Source organism: Stylophora pistillata, chromosome 3 (genome assembly GCF_964205215.1).
Source record: "Stylophora pistillata chromosome 3, jaStyPist1.2, whole genome shotgun sequence".
Classification (NCBI taxonomy): domain Eukaryota; kingdom Metazoa; phylum Cnidaria; class Anthozoa; order Scleractinia; family Pocilloporidae; genus Stylophora; species Stylophora pistillata.
Window position 1 is genome coordinate 45462722 of NC_142521.1, and position 18189 is coordinate 45480910.

The 18189-nt window shown below is 39.6% G+C and overlaps 1 protein-coding gene across 1 annotated transcript in view; it reads left to right on the plus strand.

The window, feature by feature from the left end:
* Positions 1-18189, plus strand: part of LOC111333431 (MAM and LDL-receptor class A domain-containing protein 2) — a 106663-nt gene that overhangs the window by 45831 nt on the left and 42643 nt on the right. The window contains exons 52-76 of the mRNA XM_088755052.1: positions 52-192; positions 542-810; positions 1129-1411; positions 1932-2115; positions 2974-3281; positions 3475-3740; positions 4247-4337; positions 5044-5205; positions 5795-5997; positions 6114-6421; positions 6810-7111; positions 7610-7881; positions 8929-9019; positions 9596-9736; positions 10164-10429; positions 11632-11860; positions 12416-12693; positions 13028-13112; positions 13793-13945; positions 14245-14349; positions 14626-14838; positions 15342-15618; positions 16268-16401; positions 16962-17233; positions 17882-18131. Coding sequence (XP_088611178.1) covers positions 52-192; positions 542-810; positions 1129-1411; positions 1932-2115; positions 2974-3281; positions 3475-3740; positions 4247-4337; positions 5044-5205; positions 5795-5997; positions 6114-6421; positions 6810-7111; positions 7610-7881; positions 8929-9019; positions 9596-9736; positions 10164-10429; positions 11632-11860; positions 12416-12693; positions 13028-13112; positions 13793-13945; positions 14245-14349; positions 14626-14838; positions 15342-15618; positions 16268-16401; positions 16962-17233; positions 17882-18131 — 5283 coding nt within the window. The remainder of the gene's footprint in view (positions 1-51; positions 193-541; positions 811-1128; positions 1412-1931; positions 2116-2973; positions 3282-3474; positions 3741-4246; positions 4338-5043; positions 5206-5794; positions 5998-6113; positions 6422-6809; positions 7112-7609; positions 7882-8928; positions 9020-9595; positions 9737-10163; positions 10430-11631; positions 11861-12415; positions 12694-13027; positions 13113-13792; positions 13946-14244; positions 14350-14625; positions 14839-15341; positions 15619-16267; positions 16402-16961; positions 17234-17881; positions 18132-18189) is intronic.

Here is an 18189-nt window from a genome sequence, read left to right on the forward strand (position 1 = left end):
AACTGGGCGCCAGTTTGTGAATTTACAATGCATGACTATTTGGCTTTTAAGGTGACTGTGATTTTGAGAGTGGAATGTGCACCTACACTAACACCCCGACTGAAGATCAGTTTGACTGGCTGAGAAATGCTGGATCAACTCCAAGCTGGCAGACGGGCCCTAAGGTGGATCATACTTTGGGGACTGCTTTAGGTGAAGTATTTTGTGTCGTGGGACTGCTCTAGGTAGAGTGTACTGTACCGTCTAGATTAAGCAAAGAGGTGTGTTTAGTTTTGTAGTAGGAGCCTTTTTGTTCTGTTCCTAAGAGAGGCACTTGACTCTTGCAGTGCCTCTCTCCATTCAGGAGTGTAAATGGATTATGGCGAACTGTCGGAAAACCTGATGTTTAGTTTAATCAGTGATGGACTAGTATCACGTCCAGAGGGGTGGTAGCAATGCTGGTACATAGTAGACGCTTGATGCCATGGTAACCGGGGTAAACCCACGAAAGTGACGGCCACCCGGCTCCTGTGAGGTTGAACGAGTATCTTTGTTGTTTTAGGTCATTACATGTACATAGAAACATCATCACCTCGTAAGCAAGGTGACAAGGCTCGGCTTGTTAGTGAGGACTTCTCACCAGTCACAATCCGTGGAAGATGTGTTAAGTTCTGGTATCATATGTATGGTGCTTCAATTGGCACCCTTCGAATTCTGGAGAAGACTGGTCCAGGAAACAAATCAGAAAGTGTAATTTGGGAGCTCAGTGGAAACTTTGGTGACCAGTGGTACAGTGGTCAGGCCCCTATCACTAGTGGTTCTTCTTACCAGGTAATATTTGCAAATAAAAACACATGAAGTGTTATGTAACTGCTGTTTAGAGTAAAGCAGTGTTCCTGTCAAACTGCAGTCCGATAGTTTCTCCACGAAAACAGGTAAGAAACAGGCTGCAGAAAGTGAAATGTGCCTAATTGTTTGGCAAGAATTTGTAGTTTTATGCTTAAATTTTAGTAATTTTTTTGGAAATTTTTAATTTTAAAGTACAGTCAGTGCAGGGAACATTTTATATTCTAGCTATTCACAATAACTTACTGTGACGATAGCCTTATTATTATTATTATTTTTTTTTTTTTCACATTTCTCTTACAGGTGGTCTTTGAAGCTGTGAGAGGCAGGAGTGTCAGTGGCGACATCGCAATTGATGACATCACGTTCTCTACATCTAAATGCTCCGTTGTGCCTTCCGTGGCGGTGCCCCCCACTCCACCCCCCACCACACCTCCTCCTATCATAAATAACTGTACTTTTGAAGGAGGGTTCTGCTCCTGGACAAACCTGAATGGAGATAACTTTGACTGGACAAGGAGCAGGGGATCAACAGCTTCGTGGAGCACAGGACCAACTGTTGATCACACCTTGGGGACTTCTCAAGGTAAACTGAATTAGTTACCGTGAACACATTTTATGCGTTTTCTGTTTGCCGTACCACCGAAACCTAAGTAATTAGCGTGATGAAAAAAAAAAAAAAGCAAACGTTAAAGAGTCGATGTGCGCTCAAATTGCTTTTGATTGGTCGAGTATTCTGGACTTAAGAGCGAAGTAAAATCAATGCAATCTCAAATTACTTTCTGTACTTAATTCAAAATTGCTTCAACGTTAAAAAGTGAGGGTTATACGGTTAACGTTCCCCTGGATAGCGTATCCTTAGTCTACAGCTCTCTAAAACTCTAGTTGCTATGTAATGTTCGTGAGATGTACTAAAATACAGTAGAATCCCACGCATTTGAACACCTCCCCTAAGCAAACACAGTTTCGTGGTTAAAGCACTACCACCTTAAATGAGTGTATTTGGTAAATCAGTCTGCTCCTGAGTTAATAGTAGTAAAATACATTTTCTACGTCAGGAATGAGATCAGAAAGTCATATTGTTTTTTTTTTTCAACATTCGCTAGGTTACTATGTCTACATCGAGACATCCTCCCCACGTAGCCCTAACGACAAGGCACAGCTCCAGAGTGGCCTGATTCAGCCAACCACAGTAACCTCAGGACGATGCTTGAAGTTCTGGTTCCACATGTGGGGTCGACACGTGGACACACTTAATGTCTACCGTAAAGATAGCTCTTCACAAGTCAGGTGAGCGTCTCGTTGAAGAACTGAATGCATTTTTATTTAAGAAATGGTTAGCGTGTAGCTACAGTCGCACTCGGCCGTCGCCTCCTGCAACTTATATGCTTCTTTCGTGCTTAGCAACTTCCTGCGTGCATTCATAACTCGCCGGTTGCGCGCTGCACGCTAATTCTTTTACAACATTGCGAGTTGCAAACATCTTTCGTTTGGTGTAGAAAAAGAAAGAAGCGAAACAAACCGACGTCAGCATGTAACCCACGGGCTAATGAATCGCGCGTGAGTCAATCAGAGTGCGCGCTTTTGTTAAGCTATGTTATGAATATTGTTACTAAACCAAAATTTAAGCAATCAACATGGCCAATCAGGGCAACGGAAAATCTTATCGGCAGCCAACGAGTATTTTGAGTAAAGACAGGGAAACTGAGGCGCAGGAAAACCGTAAAGCTAAATTCAGGTCGGTTGTAAGTTTTCTTACGATCGTTTAAGAGAATTAGACAAGTCTCAAGAGCCAGTGAGGTAAAACAAAAGCAATGCAATCCAAGATTGCTCCTAACACTTAATTTGAAATTGCTTTCTGGTTTTATAATTGTTATTATGGGTGATAAGCTGCTGCCCGCTTGTGCCGTTTATCTCATTATACAACTTCTGCTATGGGAAGGATAAAAGTGGCAAATACCTACTTAAGTTTGTCAGAAGCTGTTAAAAATGCTCTCATTTGATAGCTCTATGTCACTGTTTTGTTTATAGTGAGGATTCGAAAAGTTGAGAAAGACCACGTTTAAAATCAAATAAGTTCTTATTTGACCTCACAGGAGCCAATGAAGATGCCTTCAACTGATAACTCTATGTCATTTCATTGTTTAGAATTTGGACTCGAAGAGGAACGCAAGGTAACAAGTGGAAGTACGCCCAAGTGAACTTGATAAGCAACCTGCCGTTTTATGTCATTTTCGAAGGGGTTCGTGGCAGTAGTTACATGGGAGACATCGCCCTCGATGATTTGGATGTTGCTGATGGGCCTTGTCCACCTCCAAAGGCTTGTGACTTCGAAACTGACATGTGCTCGTGGAAAAATACAGTTGGCGATGCGTTTGACTGGCAGCGTGACAGTGGAGGGACGCCATCCTTGGGGACAGGACCCTCTTCTGACCACACCACTGGAACGAGAAATGGTGGGTTTGGATCGTTCTTGTAATATTCACTTACTTCAGCTGAGGTGAACTAGAACTAGATTGATTTTCATGATGCCAAAAATCAATCAATCAGCTTGTATTTATCATATTAAACCAATTTAGATTAAGAAATAATCGTTAGGAAGTGAATAACTAGCAGTTGTATTAACCTTTCAAAGTATGCACTTTCCAGGTTACTACATGTACATTGAGACCTCCTTACCTCGACAACAAGGCGACAAAGCATGGCTCGCTAGTCCTAAGTACACAGGAGCACAGAATGGCAAATGTTTGAATTTCTGGTACCACATGGCTGGGGACCATATTGGCACGCTGAATGTGTATGTCAAAACATTTGGCTCCCCGTCTTTGGGTGCAAAGGTTTGGAATGAGACCGGTGACCAGGGAAATTTCTGGCTGCATGGCAGGGCACCTGTAAAGATCAGTGGAGATTTTCAGGTACTTTATGTCATATTGCTATGTAGTCTATTTACTTTAAACCTCGATTGCGACAAGGTTCCTGTTTAGGTTTAGACAGAGGGGACCTTAAGCTAACAAAGACGGCGACGGCGAATCAAGACAATTAATAAGCATGATAGCTCAGCACGTGAGTTCTGAAGCTTTCAACATTTCCCAGCCGTCCTCTGCAAAACAGCAATGTGAAAATCACTAATCGTTGCGTAGTCGTAGTTTGAAAACCTCGACGACTAATTGGTTATCTTAGTATTTGGAACTTAATGTTGCACACACATTTTATGATGAAGCTCGGGTAAAGCGCGTCTACAGACGGTAAACCATCGACCCATTCGCAAAATTCTCTAGAGAAATATGAATTCATTAGATGAGTGGACGAACACGTACGCGAAGCAATGACATTTACATTATCAAAGCAGAATGGTGGAAAACAATTTGCGCTTTTTGTACGACACGTATAATATCGATATCTTTTATCATTTTCTTTCAAGATTTTGTTTGAAGGAATCAGAGGCCAGAGTTATAAGGGCGATATTGCTATTGATGACTTGAGCCTTGATGACAGCCCCTGCCCACCAGAAGGTTGTTCTTTTTATTTCATTATCCAGTGTTTAACCGGTTTCTCATAAATTGATTTAAGATTTCGTATTTCAAAGTATACCATTACCTAATCTTACAAAGGATATTCTCCTTCAATGACCTTCAAGGCTCTCTGAAGACAATCCTTGACTGGAAAACAAAAGCCAAAAAGAGCTTAATTCCTATTACAGTGAAACTGTCTCTAAAAATAAACCTCTGCAGCAGCAGCAGCTGAGCCTTAAAGACACGATGTTACAGTAATCCACCCAATTGTTTACCTCGTTTTCTTGACTTATGAGTTCTTAACTTTTAATGGACGAGTAGTCCTAGCAAAACTACAAATTCACAGCAGAGAAGATTGATTCTAGAGCCTGATAACTAACAAGTATTTAAACGTAGAACCTTTCAAGTTCCAAAAGCCGCCCTCTTTTATCGATTCATACCTTGTGTTAGCTTTCGTATGTGGATATGTATGTTTTGAGTTGGTATACAGCTCTGAAACATGTTAAGAGTTGTTAGGAAATTATACCAGTTGGTTAATAAGAATTAAAACTGAGCAATTGAGGGACCATGCTAAATCCACAAAGAAATTTTCACCGGAAAGTGTGTTGTCATATCAAACCTGATAATATTGAACTTGTTTTTTTACGCTTGTTTCGTTTTGTTTTGTTTTTTAAGATTTTTTTTATTATTATTATTTTTTACACAGGAAGTTGTGACTTTGAGAAAAAGAGTTTCTGTGCCTGGCTCAATGTACCTAATGGTAATAAGTCTCTGGGACTGGACGATTTTGATTGGACTCTCGGAAGTGGCAGCACACCGAGCTGGCAAACGGGACCATCAAGTGATCACACGACTGGATCCGCCGTCGGTAGGTTTAAAATTGATTTGTAGAAGGAGCCTTGGGTTTCGTATGTTGAACCACATATTACTGTTTAGTCTTTGCGCCAATGTCGAAGTCTTAATTCCAAAGAGGGACTGGTATCTAATTTTCCTTACCTTAAATGCTGCAGAATCATTCATTAAAATCACGAGAATTTAGAGGAAATGATCGCCAACCTACGAAGCTTCCATTATTAAAGAAACTTTCCTTTTTAGTACTAAAGGAAATGTAAATAAATGAGTTTGGATAATCTAGATATTGTTGTTGGAATGTGAAGGGTTAAAGGGGAGCCATTTCTTAACCATTGTTTGAGAGCGTTTCACAGCGGTCTTTTTCGCAACAAGGAGGATAATATTATTTGATTGTTTGTACACTTTTAACTATAAGGTGTGTGGTTTTTCGTATTATTTTGGTCAGAAACTTTACATCATTTTCCCATCGAGTTGAAACGGTAAAGAAAAAAGTCATTAATTCTCTGCTGCTTTAACTCACACGCGAAAATTGTTTAGAGATTTTTAATTAAATCGTTTTTGTATTCCCACTGTTTGACGTATTTATTATTTTTTATTCTCTAAAGGAACTTACGCTTTCATTGAAACATCAAGTCCTCGAAGGACAGGTGAAATTGCCAGATTGCGAAGTAAAATGTTCGCTTCCACTACTGGAAGGTGCATGTCATGGTGGTTGCACATGTATGGTGCAACAGTTGCCAACCTTAACATCTACATCAAACAAGTCGGAAAGCCAGAGAGCTTGGTTTGGAACCTCAACGGCTCACAGGTATTCATCAACATATTCTCTGCTGTACAGGTTATAGATAAACATAACCGTACTTAAAGTTCATTTATCCTCCATTAAATGTTTCTTTGATTATTATTTTTTTTTCTGCTCTGCAGGGTAATGTCTGGAAAAAAGCAGAAGTGACTGTAACCAGCAGAACCAGCTATCAAATGATTTTTGAAGGTGTAAGGGGAAGAGACTATCAAAGCGACATCGCCATTGACGACATTCTGTTCAACGATGGCTACTGTATAGGACTGTGTTCTTCTGTCAATTCTCAGCAGCGAGTAGACTGTGGCTATGTTGGTATCACTAAGGCAACCTGTGTGAGTCTACGGAGATGTTGCTGGGACGATTCTGTTCCGAACGTTCCATACTGTTTTTATCATCCCAGTGCGTGCAAGAGTGTCAAGCCGGCTAAAAGGTTCAGTAAACTAGGCTTTGTGACAATACTTGTTCCCTACGATGAAGAGTATTTGGACTGTAATTATGTGTAGTAACTATTGAAAACTCTTCTCGCGAAATAGTTCAACAGCATTATCACCCGACGGCTCTGGCTTAGCCTAAAACATGGAGCTGTATGGTAACGAAAAACTTCATGTTTGGATTCCGGTTTTTTTCACCTAAGCAAAACATCTTGTTTACTTAAAAAAATGAAAAAATTTCTTTCATGTGCCCCTCCCCCCACCCCCCGAAATTGTTGTGCTTGAGCTGTCTGATGCTAAAGCGCTGGCTCTCCTAACTCTTTCTTCCAGTTGAAGCCAAGTTAAAAAGTACACTTATTAACGCAATTGGATTTCATTGTTTTCCAGGCAAGATTGTGGCTACCCTGGAATCTCGTCAACTCAGTGTCAGTCTCGGGGATGTTGCTGGGATAGCTCTGTCCCGAACGTTCCTTGGTGCTTCCACGGACCCAGCAGGCCAACACCCTTCCCCACCACCCCAGCCCCGCCTACAACGCGGCCACCATCCAAATGGGACTGCAATTTCGAGCAAGACCTCTGCAACTGGAACAACTCTAAGGAGGACCATTTCAACTGGAGGAGACAGTCTGGTAATTCACCTTCTATTGGAACCGGTCCAACTGCGGATCATACAACCGGAAGTCAAAAAGGTCAGTACTCAGATTCAGTTGATTTAGGACAAAATGATAATTGAGCCATCTTGCTTTGATGAAAGGAAAAACGTTACTCTTAAACTAAGAATTGTAAAAGATTACCTCGGGAAACTTTGGTATATTTCGAGCTGAGCGGCGAATCATATTTTTTTCACCTTGCCTTACGCAGGTTAAATTTTTCACAAATTTTTCACGGCTTCGCCTGTTCCTGTTCGTAAGTCCAGCCGAGCCTTTACGGTCATCGGCCCCTGTAACTTCGGCTTATAAATACAGGCGTTTAGTCATACTTGTAAAACTCCCTGAAGAAGTCTACGACAGTTAGACGAAACGCGTAGGAAAATGCAACAAGTTTTACAACTACTGTTCGCAGAAGTGCTGCTCACTAGTCTGTAATTAAAAAATGAATTAAAAAAAAAAAAAGAATTAAAAAATTGTTTAAGAAATCCGGAGTATCTTTTCCAGTTGATTTATGATTTTCGTGCGTTTTCTTTGTAGGTTACTATGTGTATATAGAAACATCATGGCAATCTCAGAACGACACAGCTATCCTAGAGAGTGTGGTGGTTCCTGCAACAAGCGGCAAACCCAACAACATGGTTTGTTTGCAGTTTTGGTATCACATGTATGGGCAGCATGTAAACACGTTAAACTTGTATCTAAAGCGGGGACAACAACTTCCTGCTCAACCAGTGTGGACCAAAAATGGCACCCAGGGGAAAAATTGGAAAATTGGACAAATTTCCGTGACGAGCAGTACACCATTCCAGGTGAGGCGATTCAGTTGAGGATGAATGGTGTTTTGTTGTGTCTTAAAAAGGATCCGCCATGAAATTAAGCCAAATTCTAGCATCGGGAAATGGCCGACGAATCAACCTTTTTTTTATCTTCTGTAAACTCGTTGCCATCTTTCTCACCCACTTAGCTTTACCGTTTACACCTGAACATCAGTATGCATATTCTCCATACTGTTCTGTATACATTTCCTATGGTGCTGTCACTGAAGGAGAATTTGTTTTTCAGTGAAGAGCCTCTTTAGTTGTAAAAACAAACCTTTATTCACTATAATCACTAAAAGTATTTACAAAAATTATGATAGAAATTGGCCCGCTTCGTTTAATAATAATGATAGCAATTATTTACAATTTTAAACCATATATCTAATTATTTACAAATTTTTAAAAGAATTAATATTAATGTTCATGATAGAGGACTGATTACAATATACGTATGAGAAAAGGAAAAACTTAGCATTACTAAATAGGAAAAACTATTAAAATAATAAAGACCTAAAAATTAGGAGTGCAGATGTAGACCAGCTACAGCGAGGGTGAAGTCTTCTGCGACCTCGCGTGATTTATATGGAACTCTAGAACCTCTTACGCATCTGTGTACTGTTCTTAATATGGCAAATGAAAGTTGTATTCGTAGCCAGGAAATGACGCTGGCATAGGGTACATTATTCTTGATCGTTTTCTTTATTTTTCCTAACCTTAAAGTGTGATTCAGGGGTAATATTGTTCGGAGAGATTAGATGCTAGTCACTCTTAGCTGGCAAGGAGTTAACAAATTACCCAGAATTCCTGGGCTTTGTAATTATCATGTGAAACGTCATCCCTTTGGCTCAATGATTCTGAGATGCCCAGAGCTCAAATCGTTTAAGTTTGTATCCCCTTTCTCCTAAGCCATTGGTTGGCGGAACACCAACTGATACGGTAACTCACTGCCCCAAGGTTTCCTTTGAAACCCCAAAACCTCATATGCTAAGTCGTTATTTGAAAACAAGACTGATACTTACTGAGTGGCTTTATTTTCAGTTTGCCTTTGAAGGAATACGTGGTCAAAGCTACCAAGGCGATATAGCTTTGGATGATATTCGTGTCATGGATGGTTCTTGCCCTGTTCTGCGTAAGTTAAATCTTTAACTTTGTTTCTCTCGTTATTTAGAGCACTCACGCGTAGAAATTCCAAGTGGTACCCCCACATTATGTACGAGTACAAAGCAAATTTCATAACGGAACGTTTTCGTTTGTGTATCTATCATCGAACTTATTTGTTTAGGATACTTTCGGTTCCCTTGTAGAATTTGGTAAAATGATGACGACGTTGCAGTAGCGCCAAAATACTTTCCTGACATCTTATTTGTGCGACTAAAATGTTGATATACTGTCACTCAGATCGCAATAATTCGGAATGGTTTACCGAGAAATGAACGGAAATGAAGGAGATATCACGTCTTCAGGTGGTCAATTAAAAATTCGCTAGAACAAATTCGATTCAGTTTTAATTTTGTTGCAAACTGGTGTTTTGTTCTGTATCTGCTGTTTTCTTTTAGTTTTAGAAGCTAGAAATTGCCTTAAGATAGTTGAAGTAAATTCTAATGTGCAGCAGTTAGAATGGTGGAGTTATTATATTTCAGGTGGATAAGCACGATTTTGTACTTTCATCTTGCCATCATCATTCATCTTTCTTTTCTTGTCTCAGCCACTTGTGACTTTGAGGATCCTAAGATCTGTGGCTTCACCCAAGACCAAGGAGACATCTTTGATTGGACGAAAGGAAGTGGTAACACAACTTCAGTCAGAACCGGGCCATCATTTGACCACACTTCCGGCACTGCCTTTGGTGAGTCAAAAAGACAGGTTATCGCTCGCAATTGCTAGCCATTTAGAGGAGACGCATAGGATTTCCAATGCTAATTGGGGGGTTGTAAAAAAATGTCTCGCAGTCTTTGAACAAATGAATACTTCGCACAATTATGTTTCATGTAACACCAGCAGTGAAATTAATAAATCATCTTTAGCCGATCCGCACTGCCCCTGGTTCCTCCGCGTAGGTTCAAATCGCTTCCAATGCAAGCTTGATTTCAAACTTTTTGACCTGTATTAGGCAATTTTTGCAACTCAACTAAAGAACTGGAACAATCAGAATCGGTCAGTTGGAATAGAAACAGATTTCTTTCTGTTGTTTATTATTAAGTTGAAAGTCACCATTGCACAATAAAAATTGCCTGTTCATCAGTTAAAAGCTGTTACGGTTTTTTGTACTTCAGGCAAATACATGTACATCGAAACATCAGCTCCTCGCAAACCTGGAGACTACGCCCGCCTGGAATCTCCAACCTATGGTGTAACAGATGGTAATGGAAAGTGTTTGGTATTCTGGTACCATATGTACGGAAGCGGAATTGGTAGACTGAATGTGTATATCAAACGTGGCAACTCCCTCGGTTCGAGAGTTTGGACGGCATCTGGCAATCAAGGGAATAGATGGTTAAGAGGAATGATAACAGTTCAAAGTCCAAACACTCAGTGGAAGGTGAGAAACTCAGTTTGTAGAACATAAGTTAAGGTTTTAGTGAAGAGTTTTTATTAAGGAAAAGGAGTTAGCGTTTAGTATTGTTTTATTTTAAATTATGTACACGGAGAGGAGGGGTATTGGTGAAGTTGTCCTCCCCTTACCCTCTCCCTCCCCTATTTTCTGCCCCTGCTCCACCCCTTGGTAGACGTATCTTTATCTTTCCGACCATAAAAATTCTTAATAGCTGCCAACAAACTTTTCTCTAATAATGAGTGAACGATGCCTGCAAAGGATTGCATGCGTCGCAGGCTGAAAGACACGATGCAAAGAAACAGGGATAATTGATGGTGGAGAGGATTGACACAGATTGCAAAATGCTTTAAAATGTTGGCTCCTCTTTTGAAGATGCACATACCATGTATTTATTCCTTCACTTTCTGATATCAGTATGCATATTCTCCATAATACATCATACATATACTTTATTTCAACTCGAATTTTCAGAGTAGCTCTGTTGAGCTAATATCTTCGAGAAAGAAAAATACACAATTTTGTCAAATTATAAATAGAACTACTACCAATACAATAATAAAAAATTACTACTAAAAGTTCATTTTCAATATGGCTATCTTAAAATCTTTAAATGATGTAATTGTTCTCATGCTGTCCGGGAGCGAATTCCAAGTTTTTGCTGCTTGATGTCGGATGCACTCAAGACCGTATTTTGTTGTTTTTGGTACTGACGTAGAGTTAGAATATTCTTTTCTCTCAGTGAATAACTGGAGTTACGAAAAACAAAAAGTTCTTTTAGATATCCAGGATACATAGAAACAAATAAAAAACATAACATTCTATGGCACTGATAAAGATAGTGAATTTTTCTTCTAACAATGGAGAGGTTGATCATCTCCTTTACTCTCATGACCCTAATGTTTGATTCAGGAGTGGTATAGTAAGGAGAAATGAGATGCTGATCACCCCTAGGGTTTTCGAAGGCTTAAGCTGTATTCAATTTGAACCATTCCTAAAAAGGCGCTAGTTTGCCTCTTTCTTTGACTCTCTAGACTTTCCTTATTCATCCATGGCACTATTTTTTTTTTTTTTTTTTTTTTTATGTATAGAAGTTGCTGTCTACTGAGGTTTTTAAGGTGGCCATAAAAAATGGGTATTAAAGGAAAAATGTTTCAATCCAGTCATTCATGTTTTCTTTGTTTTCTCAGGCTGTGTTTGAAGGCATCAGAGGGCGTGGTTATCGAGGAGACATTGCTATTGACGACGCCGAAGTCAAAAGTGGTCCTTGCCCACCGCCCGGTTCGTGTGATTTCGAAAAAGGTTTATGCGCGTATCAGAATGACTTGGATGACGACTTTGATTGGGAAAGAAACTCCGGCCATACTGGAAGTATTGGAACTGGGCCATCTGCTGATCACACAACTAATTCTGTTACTGGTAATTCACTTGATTTACAAATATGTACGACAAAGGGAATAAAAGACGATAGGTTGTAAGCCCTCTTTGATGGGATTAGTTTGAGACTGGTTTAAGAAGGGGGATAGGAAGTCTTTGGCATTGTTTGAAGCCTAAGAAAAAAGAGGAAAAGATTGGTAGCGTTTTTTGTTTTGTTTTTGTTTTTTGATGTTTTTCTGTGTGTTTTTTTTTTTTTTTTTTTTTTTGACCAGTCATGCAACTGGGTTGTCATTTATGATTACAAGAATAATTAAATGTCAAAAGCTGAAGTCCAATCTTACTAATTAGACTTGCCAGGTTATCATTTTTCTTTTTCCTTTTTGAAATTTTCCTTAATGTATCAGGTCTTCTACCTCTTTGCGATACTCATTCGTTACATAAGTTCAACCACGTTAATAGTAAGATGTCACATAATGCTTGTTACATGGGATAAAAAAAACCCTGAAAAGTATTCTTAGCTTAGTAAAAAGGGATAGTGCATCATGATACCAAAACCACGTTGTACGAAGTACATTTTAATTTGGTCCATACAAACAGGTCACTACATGTACATCGAAACATCTTCACCTCGAGTGAAAGGAGAGACCGCCAGGCTCGTGTCAGATCGATTTAAAATCGCGGACGGCCATAACTGGTGCTTGAAGTTCTGGTACCACATGTATGGTAACAGTGTCGGGGGTCTTAAAGTGATACTGAAAATGTATCCGTTTAACCCCAGTAAGCCTTACTACAACACATTGAAGACTACACAGTATAACCGCGGCGATAATTGGTATTTTGACCAAGTACAGATTAACAGTGCCGACGACTTTGAGGTATGTGTAGACATTAATCCCTCTGCAGATTGGCTTAGGAACATATTGTCTGAGGATCCATGCTAAAGGATAACGACTCTCATTCTTTAAAGTTATAATTATTTCTTTTTATCATTTTAAAGTAATGGTGATGTGAGAAGAACTCTTTGCAATCTTTTTAAGCCAAAGTCGTCTGCTTAAAGTCTCGTAGAACAGAAATTCCAACCTTTCTTCAAGTTGATCTGTGATCTTGTACAATTTATGAAATGCGCTAACATTTGGTAAAACGTTTCGTTCAGTTAGGTTGTATTTTTCTCTACGTTGAGGTGACCCACCGTTTCTTGTTCTTTTACAGATTGTATTTGAAGCTTCAGTTGGTGCCTCCTATGACGCTGACATTGCTATTGATGACATTGACGTGACAAAGGGATACTGTCCAAGTAGGTATAAGCGTATAAACGCATGCGCTGTGAAGTGCAAGTCTGGCAAATGCGTCAGTTCAACCAGTGTGTGCGACTTTGTCAATAACTGTGGAGTGGGTGATAATACTGACGAGCAGAACTGCGGAGGTCTCCTCGCCATACCATTCTGTCGAATTTGTTTATACATTGCTTCTGAAGTGGCTAATAAATGAAGATGATGATAATGATGGAGTAATGGCATTACACAACGCCGCGTCATTACACCAGAAATAAACATTCCCTTGTCATGTATTGTTACTTTGTCAAACCTTCTCTCTACACGTTGACTATATATCAACATTTCCGTTGCGATATCGATTTGAAATTGATTTGATTTATAACGCAGCCAACCAGGGTGGGCTGGAGAAAAGCAATGTTCCTTGTCGTTTTATGATATGGAAATCAGGGTAATCTTTAGCAGAATAAGTTATCTGGTTATGGACGTTGTGCTCAGGTTGTGAACTAATGCACCAGACAATTTTATTCCTCTCTCTGTTTTAGGTATTGTAATGAAAAAGTAATTTTGGCTTGAAAATGTATTCGAACAAATTTACCAAGGGGGCTTTAAATGGTTGAAGTATTATACAAAAGAGATTCAGTTTTCGTTTACACTTTGCGAAGGTTATAAGAAGTGTTTTCCTTTTTTTTTTTTTTTTAAGGTCCAACTCCAACTCCCACACCCAACGCATGCGCTGTGAAGTGCAAGTCTGGCAAATGCGTCAGTTCAACCAATGTGTGCGACTTTGTCAATAACTGTGGAGTGGGTGATAATACTGACGAGCAGAACTGCGGAGACTGCACGTTTGAAACAGGTAAGAAGTACTTGTTTTTTCGTCGTAGGCTTTATTGTTCTACTAAGGCCCCTCCTCCCACTATTCCTTCTTATACTTGTATACCTGTAATAGTTTACGTATAAATATTGTACCTAGGTCAACTAAAAATGAAACTGTATGAGGTAATAAGGCTGTGCAAGAACTCAGAAGAAAAATAGTGACTTACAAGGCGGTTGCCAAGAAGTTTTTCGCAACCAAAAGTGTTGAAGTGTCAATGTGTGTTCTATTGAATTAGTTGTGTTGTCTCTCACCTTATTTATTCTTGGTTTCAATTATAGGACAGTGTGGTTGGAGTGACACCAGTAAGGGTGCATATGATTGGAATCGAGATCAGGGAGGCACACCATCCAAAAACACTGGACCAAGTGTAGATCACACCATAGGTAGTCAAAATTCTCCTGCTTACGAAACATGTTTATCCCTATGGAGTTAACCAAAGGGAACTTGGTTGGTAAATTATGTTCCACTGTTCATCAGATGGATGGTGCTGCCGTCTTACAATAGTAGAGAAAAAGGTGGCAGTCTTCTATCAAAGTTTGACAACAATTCAAACTCCTAATCCTGCTAGAAAAATGATTATTTCCTTGTGTTTGAAGAGATAACTGAAGAAAGGTGTTAAGTTTCGAGTTGTCATTCAATAATTTTTTCTTCTCCTCCAGGCACTGCACTAGGGTACTATATGTATGTAGAGGCTTCACAAGGTGATTCGTGGGATCTAGCGCGTTTTGAAAGCACTTGGTTACAACAGTCTGCTTCAACCTGCGTTGTTAGCTTTTGGTACCACATGTATGGCAGTGGAATCGGTACGCTGTATGGTTATATCAAGGTTGGACAGACTTACACGAGATTGTTTGAAGAATGGGGTAACAAAGGTACGGTAATGTGAAGTGCGTTTTGCTCTGATTCACTTGAATACCATGCTTCAGGAACGTTGTACTGTCGCAAAGGAAGGCTATAAAAAGCGGATTCTACTTTGTTACAATTAAACAAATTAGCAGGTTTTTTCATTAAACAGGCCAGGAAATGGATGCAAGACTTCTCAATGTTGATTGTTGACAATTGCTGTACAAAATAATTTCACAAAGACAACATTTTCTTTATTCTAGGTTATTTTGTTTGGAAATGAAGAAGAAAAGAAGGAATAGCATTCTTTGACACTATCTTGTATATGTTATAACGAAGAGAGATGGTGAACCCCACAATCCGAAAAGAGACCCGCCATGTGTCGCAGTGAAAGATTTATTATTAGATTTAAACTATCAAAAAACCTCTCATAAGTTTATTTTACAGTTGCTATTTTTTTAAGTTCTTGTGAAGAATAGAGGTTAATCATGGTGCAAATGTTCGCTTAGCTAAGCTTCTTTTTGTTTCCAAGGTAACAACTGGATCCAAGGAAAACTGTACGTTGGCCGTCACTCAGGACCATTCAAGGTCATCTTTGAGGCAGAGAGGAGCTACAATGTTTTTGGTGACATAGCTATTGACGATGTTAGCTTCGAGAATTGCACCCTACCTCCAGTTGTCAGCAGTTGTAGGAGAGGTCAACATAGATGCGCCAGAGGTTCCTGTATCGATCCAGGGCGTCTCTGTGATTATACTGACGACTGTGGTGATAACTCGGATGAAGTCAACTGTTACAGTTACAACTATAGGTACAGTTACAATGAATATATGAAGTTCATATATTTTGAACTGCGGTTGTAGATACGTATGATGCACGATCCTCGCAGTAGAGAGCGCTATTTATGCAATAGGTACAGTGTCGAAGTTACATGTCGATTTGGAACCAAACTTTTGGTGATGTAATGAACGGATGATAGAATCAGTGACTTTGCTTAATAGACGCGAAAAGATCCTCAAACATTGATAAAACGTAGAATTTGTTGATTAAAAAATACGAAAATTCGTTTTGAATCAATGAACTTTGCGTCTTAAGTTTAGCCGTGACAACATTTCCTGAAAAGTGCCAAACATTAAGAAAAGGACTGAATTTTTTCCTGTTCTTTTTATAAATTCAATTTTTTAAGCCACGAGACACAGAATGCGGTCGAGTTGTAATGTTTTATTCATATCTTTCTTCCATCAAACTCGAGGAAGAATTGTTAATTCGTCGAAAGGCAAAAAGTCGATGGAGGGTTGGTAGCGGCAGCAGATGACACAAGGAACTTGTCTGTTACAATGGAGTACGCTGGATTTCTCGCCATAAACTATTAACATTTCATTTGGATTTTCTTAAACCTTCAAGCAGCTTTTGAAAGTATTTGTCAAACGAAATCGCGTTTTTTATTTTTTTTTTCATAGGTGTAGCTTTGAGCGATCTTTATGCCAGTGGAATCAATTACGTGATGATGACTTCGACTGGACGAGAAACCAAGGGTCCACAGCTTCCTATGGAACAGGACCTATGTTCGACCACACCCTTGGCAGCTCAGCCGGTACTGTTGGTTCACAATGTCCAGATATAATATGGGAATGAGCTGTTCTTAAAAATTGGTTAATGGAAAAAGCAGCTAAAAACAAAACTGCTTTTTTTCCTTTTTTTGTGAAGACGTGCGATTGATTATGTCTTGAGAACATTTTTATAAGTTTCATTTTGACCAGTTTACCAAATGCAAAGATTCCTCAGGAAACATTCGCCGCGCGTCCAAAGTTGATTGCGTTTTTAGTAAAGTCTGTCTTAGTTTTTGACTTCATTTTGTTCATTTCATGCGATAAAGGGTAACACCTATTGTTCTTAAATCTACTTACCCGGTGCAATTGTAGCAACTCTTCTGTCATAAAAATGCCGTGCACGAAATTTCATATACGCGAGTTTATTTTTAGGTCCAGTGGGGCAATTTTGTCTCTCGTTTCCTCTCCAATTTACGGCTCTCAAGGCGAGTCTACCTCCCAATCTCGCTTTTTGTAAGTTACGTGCGACAAATGATGGATGTCCAAACATTCTCCTCAATGAAACTAAGAGTTAACCGTGTTTAAATCTGTTTGTTTTGTTAAGGATCTTACCTTTACGCGGAAGCTTCTTGGCCACGTAAAAAAGGTGACAAAGCTCGTCTGGCGAGTGGTTTTATAAGCGCTCTGCCCCAAGGTGACACTTCATGCAAGTTACGGTTCTATTTCCACATGTTCGGACCCGACATTGGCTCCCTGAATATCTACACTCGACCGTGTAACGGTTGTGCAGAGACTCTTGTGTACACGAGGTCAGGCAATGTGGGCAACTTCTGGGATCGCGCCGAGGTTTCCCTTCCGAGCACTGTCCCATTCCAAGTATGAAAACTGATTCTTTGTCTACTGATATTAATGCTAAATGCTTAAGAACATTTACGTCAGTGATGTAAGATTCTTTGTAGTAGTAGTAATAGTGATAGTAATAGTAATCAAAGTTTAATGTCTTTACGTGGGGCATGGTGACCCATATTGCCCGAGCCAGAGGCTCATGTATGAAACGCAAGACAACAGTGGTGGTCGTATTTCCTCTCAGTTATTTTGAGTTAGTACGTTGTTGACCCGGCTTTGTTTGAGTCAAAGCGGAAAAATATTTTACTCCTTGTCGAGTTCTTGAAACGTTCAATGGAACACTTACAATTTGTGCTGAATGCTGTTTCTTTTATTTCCTTTACACTGTTGAAAGTTCATTTCATTTTTCCTCTGTCATTGTCACGGCAATTACCATTTTAACTGCCGTTACATTGTTAGTCTCATGCCTTTGTCATTCTTCATTGTTTTCAGCATTGTCTTTGCCACTTTATAACTAGCTGTAAGAGCGTTTCTTATACATTTGTTTGTTTTGTACTCATTTAGTTTCATTTTTTGGGAAGGAGGTGACACAAGGTTGCATTTGCCAACTCAAAATTCCGACGGGACACTTAAGTGCGAGCATAAAAGACATACTTGTATCAATCTTATTGCTTCCAGGTTGTCATTGAAAGTGTCCGCGGTTCAAGCTATCAAGGTGATATTTCCATTGATGACCTGTCCATGACCCAGTTTTGTCGTTCCTACAACGGACCAATTCCAACAGCTCCTCCTCCAACCACAGCAGCCCCAACTGCGCCAGCATGCCCAGGGTTTAGATTCAAGTGTTCAAATGGACCTTGCATCGACTGGGGATACGTGTGTGACTATAGGGATAACTGTGGAGATGGCTCAGATGAAGTCAACTGTGGTATGTATTAAGTTCAAAAAGCTTTATTAAAACTGTTCCTTATTCCCGTGTCTAACGT